Source organism: Hipposideros armiger, unplaced genomic scaffold (assembly GCF_001890085.2).
Source record: "Hipposideros armiger isolate ML-2016 unplaced genomic scaffold, ASM189008v1 scaffold_980, whole genome shotgun sequence".
NCBI classification, from domain to species: domain Eukaryota; kingdom Metazoa; phylum Chordata; class Mammalia; order Chiroptera; family Hipposideridae; genus Hipposideros; species Hipposideros armiger.
The window spans coordinates 18,568-37,111 of record NW_017732330.1 but is presented as its reverse complement, the minus strand read 5'-3'; the positions used below and the strand labels follow the sequence as shown (position 1 = coordinate 37,111).

The 18,544-nt window shown below is 38.5% G+C and overlaps 1 protein-coding gene across 5 annotated transcripts in view; it reads right to left on the bottom strand.

Annotated features, from left to right (window-relative positions):
• CCNB3 (cyclin B3) overlaps nucleotides 1-18,544 on the bottom strand; it is a 45,899-nt gene that overhangs the window by 9,752 nt on the left and 17,603 nt on the right. For 3 of the 5 annotated variants that reach the window (XM_019631041.1, XM_019631044.1, XM_019631042.1), the window contains 4 exons: nucleotides 18,120-18,250; nucleotides 10,326-12,378; nucleotides 9,351-9,449; nucleotides 8,075-8,167 (listed from right to left, as the gene is read on the bottom strand). In XM_019631041.1, coding sequence (XP_019486586.1) covers nucleotides 8,075-8,167; nucleotides 9,351-9,449; nucleotides 10,326-12,378; nucleotides 18,120-18,250 — 2,376 coding nt within the window. Of the gene's footprint in view, nucleotides 1-8,074; nucleotides 8,168-9,350; nucleotides 9,450-10,325; nucleotides 12,379-12,674; nucleotides 12,718-18,119; nucleotides 18,251-18,544 lie in introns of those variants that run through there. The other 2 variants (XM_019631043.1, XM_019631045.1) reach the window with 2 other exon arrangements.

Below are 18,544 nucleotides of genomic sequence, written 5' to 3'. Positions count from 1 at the left end.
TGCCACAGAACCTCCTAACACAGCCCCCTCTTTCAATAGTTTTAACAGAAAATTATTCCTTTATAAAACAAATTATTCTAAAAAATAGACTGAAAAGTGCCAAAATAGGGGTTATGAACATGGAGCTATGTGAATTAAGAGGAAGGAGAACTTACTTACTGCTGGTTATAGAGCTAGGGAATACTTTGTAAAGAAAGCACATTGTAGCTGGGCTTTTTAGGACAGATACAGTAAAACACTTGTAAATTAGGAGGGAATCAAGTATACTTAAACTTGGAAAGAATCAAGTACAGAAAATTTTATTTATAGAATTTTCTAAAAAACATGATGTTATAAAAACATTATATTTTTCTGGGAACTAACATTAAGTCCCATTTGATTCACTCTAGAGATAAAATAAATACATGTGAAAATGTTATAAATGAAATAGATATGGGTATTTTCATTCTTCTTAGATAATATCATCATGGAGATGTAAAGTATAGCATAGGGAATTTGGTCAATATTTTGTAATAACTATGTATGGTGTCAGATGAGTCCAGTACTAGATTTATCAGGGTGATCATTTTGTTAAGTTATATAAATGTCTAATCACTAAGTTATACACCTGAAACTAATATAATATTGTATGTCAACTGTATTTGAAAAACAGAACCATATGATTTCACTCATAAGTGGGATATAAAACTGAAAGCAACAAACGAAAATGACAAACAAACAAACAAAAACTCATAGTCACAGACAACCGTTTAGTGGTTACCAGAGGGTAATGGGGGAGCAGAGTTGATAGATGAGGGTAAAGGGGAGTAAATATACGTGATGGAAGGAGAACGCACTGTGGGTAGTGAACACACAATGTGATATACAGACCATGTATTACAGAATTGTACACTTGAAATCTATATAATTTTACTAACCAACATTACCACAAAAAATTTCATAACAATTATAAAAAAAAAACAAGAGCAGGGATCTTCAACAATGAGAATAAGAAAGAAAAGAAACATCTCCTGAGATCATCTCAGCCCTTACTGGGCTTCCTTGCTCAACAAAGAAATCTTCTGTACTAAATAAATTTCTTGGCTGTCCTATGGAAAATGTGCTTATTTTTTAATTTAATTTTCAGATATTAATGTGCTTAATACAAGTATTTTGCAAATCAAAAAAATTTTAAAACAAAACTTTATGAAATTTTGTGAGCTGTGATTAAACATTATAAACTTAGTTAAATAAATTATATTTAAAAAACAACACACAGAAAAGAATGAGACTTCTTAGATATATATTGGCAATATATCTAAAAATTTAATCTCATTACCAATTTTATCAAGCTGTCAAAAATAATTCATATTTTTTTCTTTCAGAATCTGGAAGGACCATATACAGAAGCATGCTAGCTGTCTTGAGGAGAAACCTTTATGCAATTGTTTGAATTTCTAGCTGCACTATCCACTTTTTTTTTCATGAAACACAATTTTTACTTCAGGGAATGACTAACAATGAGGCTATAATTATTCACATGTGGTTTATGTGGAAGGTATATTCTCAAAAATTAACAGTGAACCTTTCATTTCAAAGAGAAACAGTTGATAATATTTTAGCCATTGATTAAATTTAAGCTTTCAAGAAAAATTAGAATTTTGGAAAACTTGCACGTTACCATGGCTGTGATAGCTTCCCCTACATAAAGGCTTTTCTGATGAGACCAGTGGGGATACTAACATTTTCTTGATATTGTGTAATGAAATTTATTAAATTTGGGGGTTCTGCCTAATTCTGTGAACACTTTTTTTTCAAATGACCAATGTGTGGTACATAAAATCATGCAGGACCAAAAGTCCATCCCAAGTGAAAGATAGTAACAGATTACAAAAATTACACTGAGAATTTCAAATTCTAAATTTCTAGTAATCTTTAAGAAAATACTAGTGTCCAGTTTTTGTATAGTATCAGAAAAGAATATTTAGTTATCTAAAAACACTATTAAATCACTTCTGCATTTTCCAACTACAAATCTGCATAAGCCTAGATTTTCTTCATTCTTCAAAGCAATTATGTCAAAATAATGAATGCAGAATTTGATAGAAGAATCCAACTGTCTTCTAGTAAACCATTACTCTGCTATTTTTGTTTCAGAAAGGTTATTTTTCATAATATACTCTCTATATATGAACATACAATGGGTCTGCTATGATTTTAAATGAATTCATATAATAATGTTTAAAAATTTGCAGATTTAATTTCTAATACAGCAATTATTGATAGATATAACTCACATAATGCAAAGTTCTTTGGGGTCTATCTCAAGAAGTGTGTGAACTGATAGTTCAGATTATTTTAATTATATTTCGGAATGCACAGATTGCCACTTCAAATTTTTCTTCACCATGGTATGCATTTTCTTAACTTCTAATTAATAATAACTAATGGAGGTATCTCTTGATTTCTACTAAATTAAACCAACACAAGATACTGCAGATTGTAATCTAAGGCATTATAACCAAACTATTCTCATTTGCAGATTGGAACATTGTAAAAGAAATGCTTTGGTAGAAGTCATATTATTTGTCTATATTACTAGAGCAAAAGCTAAATAGCAAAAATTCGGAACAAGGGCAATAAAGCATAGAGAGTTTTGAACATATTATCCTGTGAATTTTCCTGTTGAAATTTAGGCAAATATTATTATTATTACTTACTTAACACAGACAAAAACCAATGGTACGAAAAGAAATGAAACTGGTAATACACTTTAAACATTTTGCTAAAATATTGAAAAGGATCAGTCTTTGTGATTTTTAGTTGCACTTAGTACAGCATATTCAAAGGAAAAGGCTATGTACCAAAAAAGTTTATGTCATAAAAGAGATTAAAAACAAGAGTTTTGCAAGGTCATGAAATGGATGACAATTTTTTTAAATGAAAAGTTAACAAAACTCTTCCCCTTCCCTAGCACTAAAAGGCAACAATACAATGTAAATTTCCAATGTGAATAAGAAAATCATGTCTGACTTATTTCACTTAGTATTATAATCTCAAGATCCATCCATGTTGTCGCAAATGGCACTATTTCATCTTTTCTGATGGCAGAATAGCATTCCATTGTTTACACCTGAAATCTATGTAACTTTCCTAACAATTGTCACCCCAATAAACTTTAATTAAAAAAAAGAAGAAAATCATGTCCAAACTCAGATTAATAAGCACTTGGGTCTTTGATACAGGATGCCATGCATAAGCTAGTCAAATATAGTACCAGTCTTTGGGGACCCGCTAACTCACAATTCTCTAAGGTGACAGAAAAATAAAATTGCTGGAAGAAATAAAACTTTTCCCATCTACAAATGACATAACTGTTTATGTATATAACTTCAATAAGTCTACAACAAAAAACCTAAAAATTAATAAGTGAGTTTTAGCAAGGTTATAGAACACAAGGTCAAAACATGAATAGCAATATTTCATACTGGCACTAAAAATGGAAACCTAAATTTTAAAACATACCATTCATAGTAGCTCCAAGAAAATATTTTGCTATAAATCTAACAAAAGATGTACAGAATCTGTATGGTAAAAAAAATCAAAGAAAGCCTAAAGAAATGAGAAACATACTACATTCGTGGGTTGGAAGATTTAACATAGAAAAAATGTCAATTCTATTCAACTCTACCTATTAATGTGTGTTTGGGGTCCCCAAAATCACATGCCTAGGAGGACTCACGGGACTTGGGATACAGTCATAATCTTGGCTATGATTTATTATAGCAAAAGATACAAAGCAAAATCAGCACAGAGAAAAGAAGCATTAGCAAAGTTTGGTGAAAACCAGAAGCAAGCTTCCAAGAGTCCTGTCCCAGGAAAGTCGCTCAGGATGCACTTAATTCCTCCAGTGATGAGATGTGACAATGTGCATACAGTGCTGTCTACCAGAAAAGCTCATTAATGACTCGGTGCCTAAGATTTTATTGCAAGCTGGTCACGTAAACACTCTCTGCTTAGCATGTACCAAAATTCCAGACTCCCAGAAGGGAAGCAGGTGTTCAGAATAAACCATTGTTTGCACAAAGACTTTAGGGACAGTTATCATTAAGGGAGGGTTTTATAGCAGTGTAGGGAACTGTTTACCAGTCAAGTTCCCAGATGCCAGCCAAGGGCCACTTTGCAAACAGACCTTCTAAGGATAGCAGCATTAGGCCCGTTATGGGAACTATTTTCTGCACAAAATGTCACTCAATTCTAATCAAACTCTCCGCAGAATTTTTTATAGATACAGACAAACTAATTCTAAAATGTATATAGAAAGGCAAATAAATTACAATAACTAAAACAATTTTGGAAAAAGACATAATAGAGTTGAAAGAATCATGCTACCTACTTTTAAGACTTACTATAAAGCTACAGAAATAAAGGCAGGATGGTATTGGCAAGGGATAGACACGGAGATCAGTGAAATAAAATATAGAAATTAGTACAGAAATAGATCCACACAAATAAGGCCAACTGATTTTTGGCAAAGGTGCAAAAGCAATTTAGTAGAGAAAGTATATTTTTCCACAGTTTTAGAACAATTGGAAATCCACATGCAAAAAACAATGAACCTTGACCTCAAAAACTTCACACCTTATACAAAAATGAACTCAAAATATATTACAGATTTAATGTTAAAACTATAAAACTTTTAGATAAAATATAAGAGAAAATATTCATGACCTAGGTTTAGGCAAAGCGTTCTGAGACATGACACAAATGGCACAATCCATAAAGGAAACATTGAAAAACTGGACTTTATTATCAAAAGTAAAAATTTTGCTCTGTGAAAGACACAGGTAAGAGAATAAAAAGGCTACAGAATGGTAGGATATATTTGTAAATCACATATCGAACAAAGAATCTGTATCCAGAATATGTAAAGAACTCTCATAACTTGACGCAAAGAAAATAAACTACCCAATTTAAAACTGCAAGGGCCGGCTGAGTGGCTCAGTTGGTTAAGAGCTCGCTCAAGAGTTTGAGCTCTGAGCAACAGCTGTTTGAGTCCTGGCCTGAGCTGAGCAGCCGCTGAGCTGCCAACAGGTGGCAGGATGGCTCAGCTAAAATAAATTAAAAATAAATAAATAAATAAAACTGTGCAAAAGACTCAGACACTTCACCAGACAGGATCTATGGATACAAATAAGGATGATGTTCATTATTAGCCCTTGAGGAAATGCAAATTAAAACTATGATGACATTCCTCTAAACACTGACTAGATGGCTAAAATTAAAAAAACAAAATACCAAGTGCCAACAAGGATGCAGGGCACCTAGAACTCGCTCATACTGCAGGTGAGAACGTAATATAGTACAATCTTCCTGTGACAGTTTCTCATTAAGTTAAACGTACATTTATCATATGACCCAGCAATCCCACTCCTAAGTATTCATGTTGGAAATGAAAACTTCTATTCACATAAAAACCTGTACATGAATTTTTATAGCAATTCTTTTCAGGGTCTCAAAAACTGGAAACAACCCTAATGTCCTCCAATGGGTGAATGGTTAAACAAACCATGGTATCGCTACCATGGAATAGTACTCAGCAATCAAAAGGAATGAACTATTGATACACACAACATGGATGGATCTTAATGGAACTATGGTGAGTAACAAAAGTCAATCTCAAAAGGTTACATACTGTATGACATTATGTGACATTCATGAAATTGCAAAATTAAAGAGGTGGAGAACAAATTAGGAGTTTCCAGGGACAGGAAGGTGAGGGGAGGGAGATAGCTGCAGTTATAAAAGGGTAACATGGGAGATACCTGTAGTGATGGAACAGTTTTGTATCTTAACTGTGGTGGTGGCGGTGGTGGTGCTGCTGCTGCTTACAAAATTTACATATGTGATAAAATTATATAAACACACACAAATAACTGCATGTAAAACTGATGAAATTTAAATAAAACCTGTGGACTTTGATTGTGACACTATATTACATTTATACAAAATATTATCATTGGGAGAAACTAGGTAAAGGGTACACATGAACTCTCTATACTATTTTTGCAACTTCTTATAAATCCATTATTTCAAAACAAATGTCAAAATTTCACAGAACTGTATACCAAAATAGTCAACTGTGATTCTCTATCAAAAGGTATATAAGGACCGGCCGAGTGACTCAGTTGGTTACGAGCTCACTCAAGAATGTGAGCTCTGGGCAACAGCGGTTTGATTCCCGGCCTGAGTTGAGCTGCCAACAGGTGGCAGGATGGCTCAGCTTAAAAACAAAAAAACAAAAACAAAACAAAACAAAAAAGGTCTACTCGTACATTAGTATACCTTCTGTAAAGCTCACTTGCAGAGCTTTATAAAAATATGTGTGCCTGGGGCACAATCCCATAATTCTGATTTGGTGAGTCTGGGATGGGACTTGGGCATTTGTGATTCTCTGATTTGTGCATTACAGGTGCAACCCTAGTAGATAACCACCACTTTAAAAGTGGGGATAATATACACACCTATTAACAGTGGTTGTGGGATCATAGGTAATTATAATTTCTTACTTTGCTATAATAAATGTGAATTTACGTGCAATAAAAATAAAAGCTGGGCCGGCCGAGTGGCACATTGGTTAAGAGCTGGCTTGGGATGCCAGAGGGCCCCGGTTCGGATCCCACATATGAGGGCCAGTGACACTGCCCTCTACAGCTAAGATGCTGAACAACAGCTCGACCTGGAGCTGGGCTGCCGTGGGTCGCCGGCAACAGCATAGGCTGCAGTCCACTGCTGCAGTGGGTTGCCATGGGCTACCGTGTGTAGCCAGCAGCCAGCGTGAGCGGCCAGCAGCTGCCGTGAGCGGCCGTCCAGAGGCCGGCGACTGATCTGCCTCACCCGGGAAGAGCGCAATGATGGTGCCAACTTGGGCCAGTGAAGCAACATCCTCTACAACTAGACTGAAGAACGAAACAACAGCAACTTGTCTGTTCCCCTTCCCCTGATTTCTCAGTGCTGTTCCCCTCCCCCAATTCCCCAATAAAATCTTTAAAAAAAATAACAGAAGCTTAGAAAAGGTTCAGTTTATAATTCCAGCTGGTAGAGATATTTTATCTCTGTTATCCACTTATTCCCTATCTCTACAACCAATTTCAATTACCTGTGAATTTGATGAGTAGATCTTCTCTGTTCTCATCTACATCACTAATAAAACTGTTGATCAGAACAAAATCTGCTGACCGTCCACTAGAAATCTTCTAGCTTGGTAATGACCAACAACCTTTGAAATCACTTTTATTTATTTAAGATCTCCCCAAATTCTACTCTTATCTAATTTACTATTCTTTTAATCATTTCCATAAGATGAGAGATATTTTCATGCTTTGAAGATGTTCAAATCTACATTTCCCTGGTCTGTCACTACAAAGTGAGGCTGAACCACTTCTCAGGTACTTAAAGGATATTAAACTATATTACTTTTTCTCCCCAATTGCATAGTAACACTCTGCTGGGCGTAGACTATGCCTTACATTTCCATGCAAACTCCACAGCAATCCATTCAATTCCACTCATTCAACAAATATTTACTGAGACTCTACTATGTGCCAGGTACTATTCTGGGCTATCTTTCCTTTGTGTAAATTGAAAATTAAGTATTCATAGCAGTATTTCCTCAACATCCAACCCTGGACAAACAGCTGCAATGTCTGGTGCTACAATGTCCTTTCTATTACCTATCCCACCCAAGCTTGAAAGACTTTATCACTGACCTCTATCCAAATCACTATACTTTTACCAGATTTTAAGAATGATTAAACTAGCATACCAACATTACCTTTTCTAGAAATAATCTCTCCTTCCACTGGGTTCTCACAGTATCTTACTTATAACATTCTTATAGTACTTAGTGTATTCTACTTTGTATTGTACTTATTTGTCTGCATGGCTTATCTTGCCCCCTAGATCATAAGCTCCCCGAGGGCAGGAATGATGGCTTATCCAGCTCTATAGACCCAGTAAATTTTTACCACACTTGGCTCCTGGTGATGTGGAATGAATAACTGATAAAGAGAATAGCAGTAGTTGTCAGGTTTACCTGCACCTCCACCAACCAGTCCACAAGAATGGCCCTCATGTCACTGTTGATGTCAGTCTGCCTATTCATGTATTTTTCAAGTATGAACTTTTCCTGGTGGCAATAAGAAAGAAATGTTAATAAACAAACCCTTCTTATATTTCCAAAATTGTAACTTAGGAAAAAAATACTTGCAACTAAACTCAGAAAAAATCATAACATCATAATTAACTTCTTCACAGTTCTAACTCATTATTTTCAGCTGGTATCTGATGGGAGCATATCAAAGTATCCTTTTCCAGACAAGTTCCAGTTATCCTTGGAAAACAGACATACAGGATACTCAAGCAGGAACACACTTGTAACTATACATGGATACCAAAGAAAGTCTGCCCCTTTTTTGCAATTCAACCTAAAGCTCAATACCATGCTATACAGAGCAGTGCTTCTCAAATTTAGTATGCACATGTACCACCTGGGCAATCTTTAAAATTCAAATTCTAATTCAGAAGTTCTGGGGCAAGGCTAGGTTTCTACATTTCTAACAAAATCCCAAGTGAAACCTACACCGCTGAGCTAAGGCCCACACTTCTGGTACAGCAAAGCTTTCTCTTACTTCCTCCAAGGTATACTAGAAAAAAAATGTGGGCTCTAGAGTCAGTTAATCAAACACTATGTCTCTAGAGAGAATACAAGATATTCATCCTCCCTCTTCTACACGGCCTACTAAAATTCTAGATGGCAGATAATCTTGGTCCCATCTGCTCTGTTGAAAAAGACAGAAAAAACTTGGAATCAATGAATATTAGTAGTATAAGAGATTGGCAGATTTCAAAGGAGGAAGAAAATTTCATGAGGGTGGAGAGCTGAAAGAAAGGGTATGATTGTACACATGAGGCCAGAAACTTGCTTAGAGAAAAGATTTCTAAGAGCAACCACTCAGAAAGAAACGACTTGACCATTTTTGAGTCTGACACTGTCTCCTCAGCAATGAGAGGCACAGGCTTACAGTCTTTGAGGTAATCAACTTGAGTCCATATCCCAGCTCTACTACATACTAGGTGTGTGACTGAGCAGTTTCCCCAATCTATTAAAAGGAGATAATGCCTACCATCATGAAATTATTGGGAGACTTAAACAAGATAATTTAGTTTATAAATCCCTTAGCACAATGTCTAACTCATAATAAGCTGCAAGGAGATGTCAGTAGTTGCTCCCCTTTCAACTTGCATTTAAAGGATGAAGTGATAAGGAAATGAGAACTAGAAATCATTAGCCCGCCCAGCCACCTACATACCTCTCTCTGCTTCATGTAATCGAAAATATCGTTGGCATATACTGAATTGAAAAATTGATAATTGTGGTAATTCTCCATATCCTCCGGTGGGGTTATCTGCTTGGAAATCACCAAAAAGACATATTAGAAGGAACAACATTCCAAAGAAGGCTTAGCACACACATAAAAGATGACTCCTTTCTTTCCACTGTCAGCTGCTAAGGTTCCTCAAGGCTCATTCATATATCCTGGGCCATAACAGAGCACCCATGGGCCCTGCAATCCTCATAACTGCTGAGTGACCAAGAAATGTTTAGTCCTCTTGTACATGCCTGTTCTGCCATAGGAACCAGGCAGCATTCTTACAGGGAAGCTCAAGACTCTCCAACAAAGACACTCTCATTTTACTATTTTGGCATATGTTATCTGTCTTTTGAGGTTCCTTGTTATGCCCCAATGCTTTGATCTGGCCCAATTCATCTTGTTAGTAGCCTTTTCCTCCCTTCTACACCTTCACCTAGGTTGTTCTGCTTACAAGAGGGGTATTTCTCTTCCTGCTTGCCAAATCACATCCTTTCAATTTACAACTTAAAGGCCATCTTCCTTGAGATTTGCCTCTGAACTTGACCCATCTTTGACTGAAGCCCAGTGTAATGCAGACTGTAATTACTAAGACAGGCAATCTTCTGAAAGAAGTAAATACTACTACAAAGCCAATATATATATATATATATATATATACACACACACACACACACACACACACACACACACACACACATAAATACCCTTGTGGGTATTTCTGGAATAAATACTTTCTAATTGCTTGGATGAATCACTATGCCAATTGGGAAGTCAAGAGATTCTACAAGGCCAACTTGATTCACTATCACTTCCTATACACAGCTTAATTACTTAGGGGAAAAAAATCTCTTTGCTAGCAGCCACCTGCAGGACACCAAAGACCACTTCATCCAAATTAAGAAGAGTGAATACCTCATTCTGTGATATCTTGTCCCAAGATGAGAAAGGTTTATTGGAACTGGATTCACAAGCACTGGAATTGCTTGTGGTACTCAAGTCGCGCAGACTGGACAAGGTGGCAGTGCTGGACTTGCCTGTTCTGGACACAGTGGCAGTGCTGGACATACGTGGGTTGGTCTTAACTTGAAGGACCAAGTAATCTTTAAGAAAGGTGTCTTCCTTGTGGGTGGGAGTCTCTTGCAAGTCCACTGGCTTCCCAAAACAGAACTGTTGTGCCGTGGTGGGTTTCCCACTCAAGGGGGATATCCCCTTGAAATGGAATGCCTCATTGATGGTAGGCTGCCCCTGAAAGGCTAATGGCTCCTTAAAGAGGGCCCCCTTCTCACTGCTGGGCTCCTGCAAGGCCAAGAATTCCTTCAGGATGGCATTCTTCTCACTGCCAGGCTTCTGCAAAGCCAGGGGCTGCTTAAGAAGGGACTCCTCTTCATTGGTGATGTTATCTTTAAAGGCCAACTGCTTCTGCAAGAACCCCTCCCCTTGAGCAGTGGGCTTCTTCTTTAAATATAATTGGCTCTCTATGCTTGGTGTTGCCTCAGTGGAGACGTTCTTCAGAACCAATGGTTTCTTGACAATGGATTTCTCTTCAGTGGTGCCTTCCTTCTGCAAAGCCACCAGCTTCTTCAAGGAGTCTTCTTTGGTATCAGTCTTCTGCACATTCAAACCCTTCCCGGAAGTGGGGCCATATTTGTTGGTAGGATTAACATGCAATGAAAATGGCTCCTGAGAGAGGACTTCCTCCTCAGTGGTAAGCTTCTCCTCTAATGGTTTCTTAATACATGCTTCTTCCTCATTGGTGGTCTTTACCTGCAAAGCTAATGGCTTCTTTGAGAGGGATACCTCCTGCAGAGTGGTGTGCTTCTTTTTCAATACAGATGGATCCTGGAAGAGGACTCCCTCATTCGTTGAAGGCTTCTTCTTATAGGGAAATGGCTTCTTAAAGAGTGACTCCTCTTCAGAAGTGCTCTTCTCTAAGACCAGCGGCTTATTTAAGGGGACCATCTCCCTCTGAGTTTTTCTCTTCTCCTTTAAAGAGACCAGTGTCTTGGTAGGGACTGTCCCCTCAGTTGAAGACTTCTTCCTAAATGACACTGGCTCCATAAACAAGGAAGCATTCTCTTTGCCAACCGTATTCTGCAAGCCCACCAGTTCTTGGCAGGTGGACATCGTTACTGGAATGATGGGCTCCTTGATGGAGGCTGCCTCATTTGTGATATGTTCCTTCCTAAAGGAAAATGACTCCAAAACCGATTTATTTTTACTGTGACTATCCTCCAATACCCGTGAATCCTTCAAGAGGGCTACCTTCTCCTGAGTGGTGTGCTTCTCTTGTAACAGAGATGGCTCTTGGAAAAGGGACTTTTCAGTGGTAGGCTTCTTCTTAAAGGGCAATGATTCCTTCATACGCCCCTTTTCTCCAGAGGTGGTCTTCTGCAATACTAGTGGCTTCTTCTTATGGGACATCTTCCCCTGAGTGGCACACTTCTTCTTTAAAGTTAACAGCCTCTGCATGAGCATTGTCTCCTCAGTTTTAGGCTTCTTCATGACGTTCATCAGCTCCATAAAGCAATGCTCTTCAGCGTTAATTTCCTGCAAGGCCACCTCCTCCTGTTGGCAGGACTGCTTCCCCTGATTTGTGCACATCTTCTCTAAGGGCAATGTCCTCTTGGTGATGGCTGCCTTCTCAGTTTCATGCTTTTTCACAAGTGTCATTGGCTCTGCAACAAACTCACCATCATTGTCATTCTCCTTCTGCAAGGATAGTGGCTTCTCCAACAGGGACGCTTCCCCCTGATTTGTGTGCGTCTTTAAAGATAATGGCCTCTTGGTGAGGACTGCGTCCCCATTAGTGGGTTCCTCTTTTAAAACTAATGGCTTTTTGAAAAGAGATGCCTCCTCAGTAGTGGGTGTTTGAGAGATGGTAGACATCTCCGAAAGCAGTGGTTTCTCCACAGTGTTTGGTACCATGGTGGTAGAAACTGCTACTGGTGAAGGTTCCAGCTTATACCTGTAAAGAAAACGATGTCTGGGTAAGTAGTTCCTAGAATCCTCACCTACCATCTCATTTTGTTGCTATATTCACTAAAGGTATGGAAGGGGAAAGGGTTTCAACTCTAAAAGACAGATTAGAGGGTAAAAATCAATGGGTACCATAGTGAATCAACTAAGTAGCACAGTGTATAGTTTCTATGGCCTAGGTCCCCACACTTTTCTGAAAAAATTTCCCTGAAATCCATGCTATGCTTTCTCATATATGATTTATTACCTTTATTTAGATGCAAAGGCTATCATTATAATACTTACCATATTGCATGAGTTATCTGCTGATATGTCAGTCTCCCTCACTAGCTGCATTTACTTGTCTTTGTCTAGCAGCACCAAGCATCCGGTAAAATGCATGTTGAAATTAATATTGTTTGAAGGCTTATGAGAGGGGATTATAAGAGAGAGGCATATAAGAGGCTTATGAAGGCTTATAAGAGAAAGGTGGTCTGGTACTTAACATTGGTGGTATCTAACCATATTCCATTTACCCTAGGCTATACACAAGATCTTTTCCCAGTGGACACAATAAAAAGTCCAAAATAGATGTTCGTTCACATGTATCAGATGCAAAGCTTTGTTTTGAACAGGATTTCATGTCCAATCAGAGTGACTAACCTAGTGTAACCCAATCACTGGATGACTAGAAATCAGAAGAGAATTAAAGGCAAATACAACCATCAGTCTGAACAAGAGTAAGTGCTTCCAAAAGACTAGATATCATATGGCTCCATTTATCTTAAACGTCCAGAATAGACATATCCACAGAGGTATATCCATAACAGAAAGTAGACTGGTGGCTGCCCGGGCTGGGAAGGGGTGGGGTCTGGGAAGGGAAAGGCAGGAAGGGAGACTGGGAAAGGGAAAGGGCTGCTAGTGGGTATGAGTTTCAGGGGTGTTGGAAAAGTCCTAAAATTACATAGTGCTGATGGCTATACAACTCCATGAACACAAAAAAAATAAATTATTTTTAAAAAAGGAAGTGCCAGCTGGCTTACTAGAAATGGACAAGTTGATTCTAAAATTTGTACGGAATTGTTAAGGAACCCAGAATAGCCAAAACAATCTTGAAAAAGAGGAGTAAAGTTGGAGGGGGTCACACTTCCCAATTTCAAAATGCCCTATAGAGCAACAGTAATCAAGACAGTTGTCACACTGGTTTAATGACAGACATGTAGATCAATGGAATAAAATTCAGAGTTCAGAAATAAACACATTTATACTCAATTGATTTTCGATAAGGGTGCTAAGACAATTAAGTGGAGAAAGTTTAGTCTTTTAAAGAAATGGTGGGCCGGCTGAGTGGCTCAGTTGGTTAAGAGCTCGCTCAAGAGTTTGAGCTCTGAGCAACAGCTGTTTGAGTCCTGGCCTGAGCTGAGCAGCCGCTGAGCTGCCAACAGGTGGCAGGATGGCTCAGCTAAAATAAATTAAAAATAAATAAATAAATAAAACTGTGCAAAAGACTCAGACACTTCACCAGACAGGATCTATGGATACAAATAAGGATGATGTTCATTATTAGCCCTTGAGGAAATGCAAATTAAAACTATGATGACATTCCTCTAAACACTGACTAGATGGCTAAAATTAAAAAAACAAAATACCAAGTGCCAACAAGGATGCAGGGCACCTAGAACTCGCTCATACTGCAGGTGAGAACGTAATATAGTACAATCTTCCTGTGACAGTTTCTCATTAAGTTAAACGTACATTTATCATATGACCCAGCAATCCCACTCCTAAGTATTCATGTTGGAAATGAAAACTTCTATTCACATAAAAACCTGTACATGAATTTTTATAGCAATTCTTTTCAGGGTCTCAAAAACTGGAAACAACCCTAATGTCCTCCAATGGGTGAATGGTTAAACAAACCATGGTATCGCTACCATGGAATAGTACTCAGCAATCAAAAGGAATGAACTATTGATACACACAACATGGATGGATCTTAATGGAACTATGGTGAGTAACAAAAGTCAATCTCAAAAGGTTACATACTGTATGACATTATGTGACATTCATGAAATTGCAAAATTAAAGAGGTGGAGAACAAATTAGGAGTTTCCAGGGACAGGAAGGTGAGGGGAGGGAGATAGCTGCAGTTATAAAAGGGTAACATGGGAGATACCTGTAGTGATGGAACAGTTTTGTATCTTAACTGTGGTGGTGGCGGTGGTGGTGCTGCTGCTGCTTACAAAATTTACATATGTGATAAAATTATATAAACACACACAAATAACTGCATGTAAAACTGATGAAATTTAAATAAAACCTGTGGACTTTGATTGTGACACTATATTACATTTATACAAAATATTATCATTGGGAGAAACTAGGTAAAGGGTACACATGAACTCTCTATACTATTTTTGCAACTTCTTATAAATCCATTATTTCAAAACAAATGTCAAAATTTCACAGAACTGTATACCAAAATAGTCAACTGTGATTCTCTATCAAAAGGTATATAAGGACCGGCCGAGTGACTCAGTTGGTTACGAGCTCACTCAAGAATGTGAGCTCTGGGCAACAGCGGTTTGATTCCCGGCCTGAGTTGAGCTGCCAACAGGTGGCAGGATGGCTCAGCTTAAAAACAAAAAAACAAAAACAAAACAAAACAAAAAAGGTCTACTCGTACATTAGTATACCTTCTGTAAAGCTCACTTGCAGAGCTTTATAAAAATATGTGTGCCTGGGGCACAATCCCATAATTCTGATTTGGTGAGTCTGGGATGGGACTTGGGCATTTGTGATTCTCTGATTTGTGCATTACAGGTGCAACCCTAGTAGATAACCACCACTTTAAAAGTGGGGATAATATACACACCTATTAACAGTGGTTGTGGGATCATAGGTAATTATAATTTCTTACTTTGCTATAATAAATGTGAATTTACGTGCAATAAAAATAAAAGCTGGGCCGGCCGAGTGGCACATTGGTTAAGAGCTGGCTTGGGATGCCAGAGGGCCCCGGTTCGGATCCCACATATGAGGGCCAGTGACACTGCCCTCCACAGCTAAGATGCTGAACAACAGCTCAACCTGGAGCTGGGCTGCTGTGAGTCGCGGGCGACGGCGTAGGCTGCAGCCCCTGCTGCAGTGGGTTGCCATGGGCTACCTTGTGTAGCCAGCAGCCAGCGTGAGCGGCCAGCAGCCGCAGAGAGCGGCCGTCCAGAAGCCGGCGACTGATGTGCCCCGCCCAGGAAGAGCTCAATGATGGCGCCAACATGGGCCAGTGAAGCAACATCCTCCACAACTAGACTGAAGAACAAAACGACAGCAGCTTGTCTGTTCCCCTTTCCCCGATCCCCAGCGCTGTTCCCATCCCCCCAATTCCCCAATAAAAAATCTTTACAAAAAATAAATGGTGCTGGGACAGCTGGATATGTGCATGCAAAACAATGAAGTTTAGACCCCTAACATACACCAACAACAAAAATTAACTCAAAAACCTAAGTTAAGAGTTAAAACTTGAAAACTCTGAAAAGAAAATCTTAAAAGTAAATCTTTGTAACCTTGGATTTGGCAATGGTTTGTTAAATATGATACCAAAATCATAAGCAACAGAAGAAAAAATAAATTGGATTCTTCAAAATTAAAAACATTTGTTCCTCAAAGGACTGCAACAAGAAAGTGAAAAGACAGCCTACAGAATGGGTGAAAATATTCGCAAATCATTTATCTGATCAGGGACTTGTATAAAAAATATATAAAGAACCCTTACAACTCAATAATGAAAAGCTCAATAACCAAATTTTAAAAATGGGCAAAGGATCTGAATAAGCATTCCTCCAAAGAAATATGCAGTAGCAACCAATCACATGAAAGATGCTCAACAGCAGACAAATGCAACTCTGAAATAAACCACAATGAAATATGATTCACACCCACTAAGATGGCCATTAGAGAGAGGGAGAGAGGGAAGGGCAGAGGGAGGGGAGGAGGGAGGAAGTGACGGAGGGAGGGAGGGAGGAAGAGAATAGGATGGAAAGAAGGAAAGAAGGAAGGAAGGAAGGAAGGAAGGAAGGAAGGAAGGAAATCGCAAGGGATGTGGAAAATTGGAAACCCTCTTATACTGCTGGTAGGGATGTGTAAAATGGTGCAACTAGTATGTAATACAGCTTGGCAGTTCCTCAATGAGTTCAACATAGAATTACCATGTGACCTAGCAATTACATTCCTAGGAAAATAAACACAATAATTAAAAAATAGGTGTTCAAACAAAAACTTATAAATGAATGTTCACACCAGCACTATTTATAATAACCAAAAGGTGGAAACAACACAACTGTCCATCAAGTGATGAATAGGTAAACAAAATATGGTGTATCCATACAGAGGAATATTATTTGCCAATAAAAATGAATGAAGTACTGATGCATGCTACAACATGGATGAACCTTGGAAACATTATGCTAAGTGAGAGGCCAGACACATAAGACCATTTATATGAAGTGTCTATAACAGGTAAATCTATAGAGACAGAAAATATATTAGTGACTGCCTAGAGCTTGGAAGGATAGGGGAATTGAGATGATAGCTATAAGTACAGGGTTTCTTTTTGGGTTGATGAAGATATTCTAAAATTTATTGTGGTCACAGCTGCATAACTGTGACTATACTAAAAGCCACTGAATTATATACACTTTACATGGATGAATTGTGTGGTCTGTGAATTATATCTCAGTTAAGCTGTTACCAAAAAAACTCACTTAGAATAATGTGTGATTACACTGAGCTCTCAATAACTGTTAGCTATCCATTCTAGTCTATTATTAGGATCCATTCCACTGAACCCCGAATGAAGGCAAGAGTATTTATGGCATTTTGTGAGGCTTTCCCTGTTCAAGGCAGCATGATGAAAGAAATTAAAAAGGAAGTAAGTCATGAAATTCACATAAAATGCATGCAAATCCCAGGAGTTCCATTTCAGTAAGAAACCAAGTAGGGCTAAATGTTAAACTTCTGGTTTGATTTCTTTCTGCTGGGTAATTAGCAAAGTGTCCTGTGGACCTGGCATGTTAATTTTCTAGAGTTCAACTTTTCCCCCTTACCCTTTGGAGCCCATGCTTAGCCCCACTATAGCTATCTATCTGTCCCACTGGAATGAGGAGAGGACATAGAATGGTTTCACTCCACTCTCCAACTCCTCTTCCAATAACAGTTTTTCTAGAAATAAATCCCTTCTCCAATCCTAGATGAGAATACTCATACCTACTAGGAGAACCTATGAACAGTTCCTTGTAAGAGCTGGGAAACACGTTTTTCTGCCTAGGGAGACAGTAACCTCTCTCCAGTAACAAGGGACAAAGCTCCCCTAAAGCTTCTAATGGATAGGCAGACAGGCAAGCTATCAACCAGCTGCTGAGAAGCCTCCGAAGAGTTAAGTTGCCCCCACACTCTCAAGCACAGATGGCTCAAACAGGGACTGAATTACTAAAAGATAGAAAAGATGAGCACAAGATCTTTTGGCAGATTCCCCAATGACACTGTTATGTCATCTTTCAATATGCATATCTTTCAATACGGAGAAAGAGAAAGAGAACGAGAAGAGGCCTGTAACACTTTAAAACCACAGCGAGGCCCACCTCAGCAACCAGGGCTAACGTAGTAATCACCACTGTGGCTCAATGGCGACAAAAGGATGTCACACGCTCTCTTTAACCAACTAAAACAATGCCATCTGTGTGCCCTCTTACTCACTTTTTCATATTCATCTCATTGTTTTCGGCCACTCCAAGAGTAGGTGTGTCCCTGTTTATCATCTTGGAAACTTCTTTAACAAACTCCTTATTGGCTTCCCTCTTGAGCTGGGCAGGTTGACTTTGAGAAGCCTGCAGAAAATAGAGGGGAGAAGGAAGCAAAGAAATGGAGAGAAGCACTAATTCCCACAGAGGTGGCTCTTACAGAAAAGTCCTGACCCACATGCCTGCCCTGAACACCTTGTTCGGGTGCTCCCAGGAACAATAACCAAAACATCTCACAACCGGTATAGCACTGGTGTGGACTAATCACAGTGGAACCTAGCAGTACAGTACGACTGGTAAATATTAGCTAAACAGCATCCCTAAGTGATTCTAAGTCACACAGGACATAGTTCTGATCTCCACGTCAGACATACTGGCCGG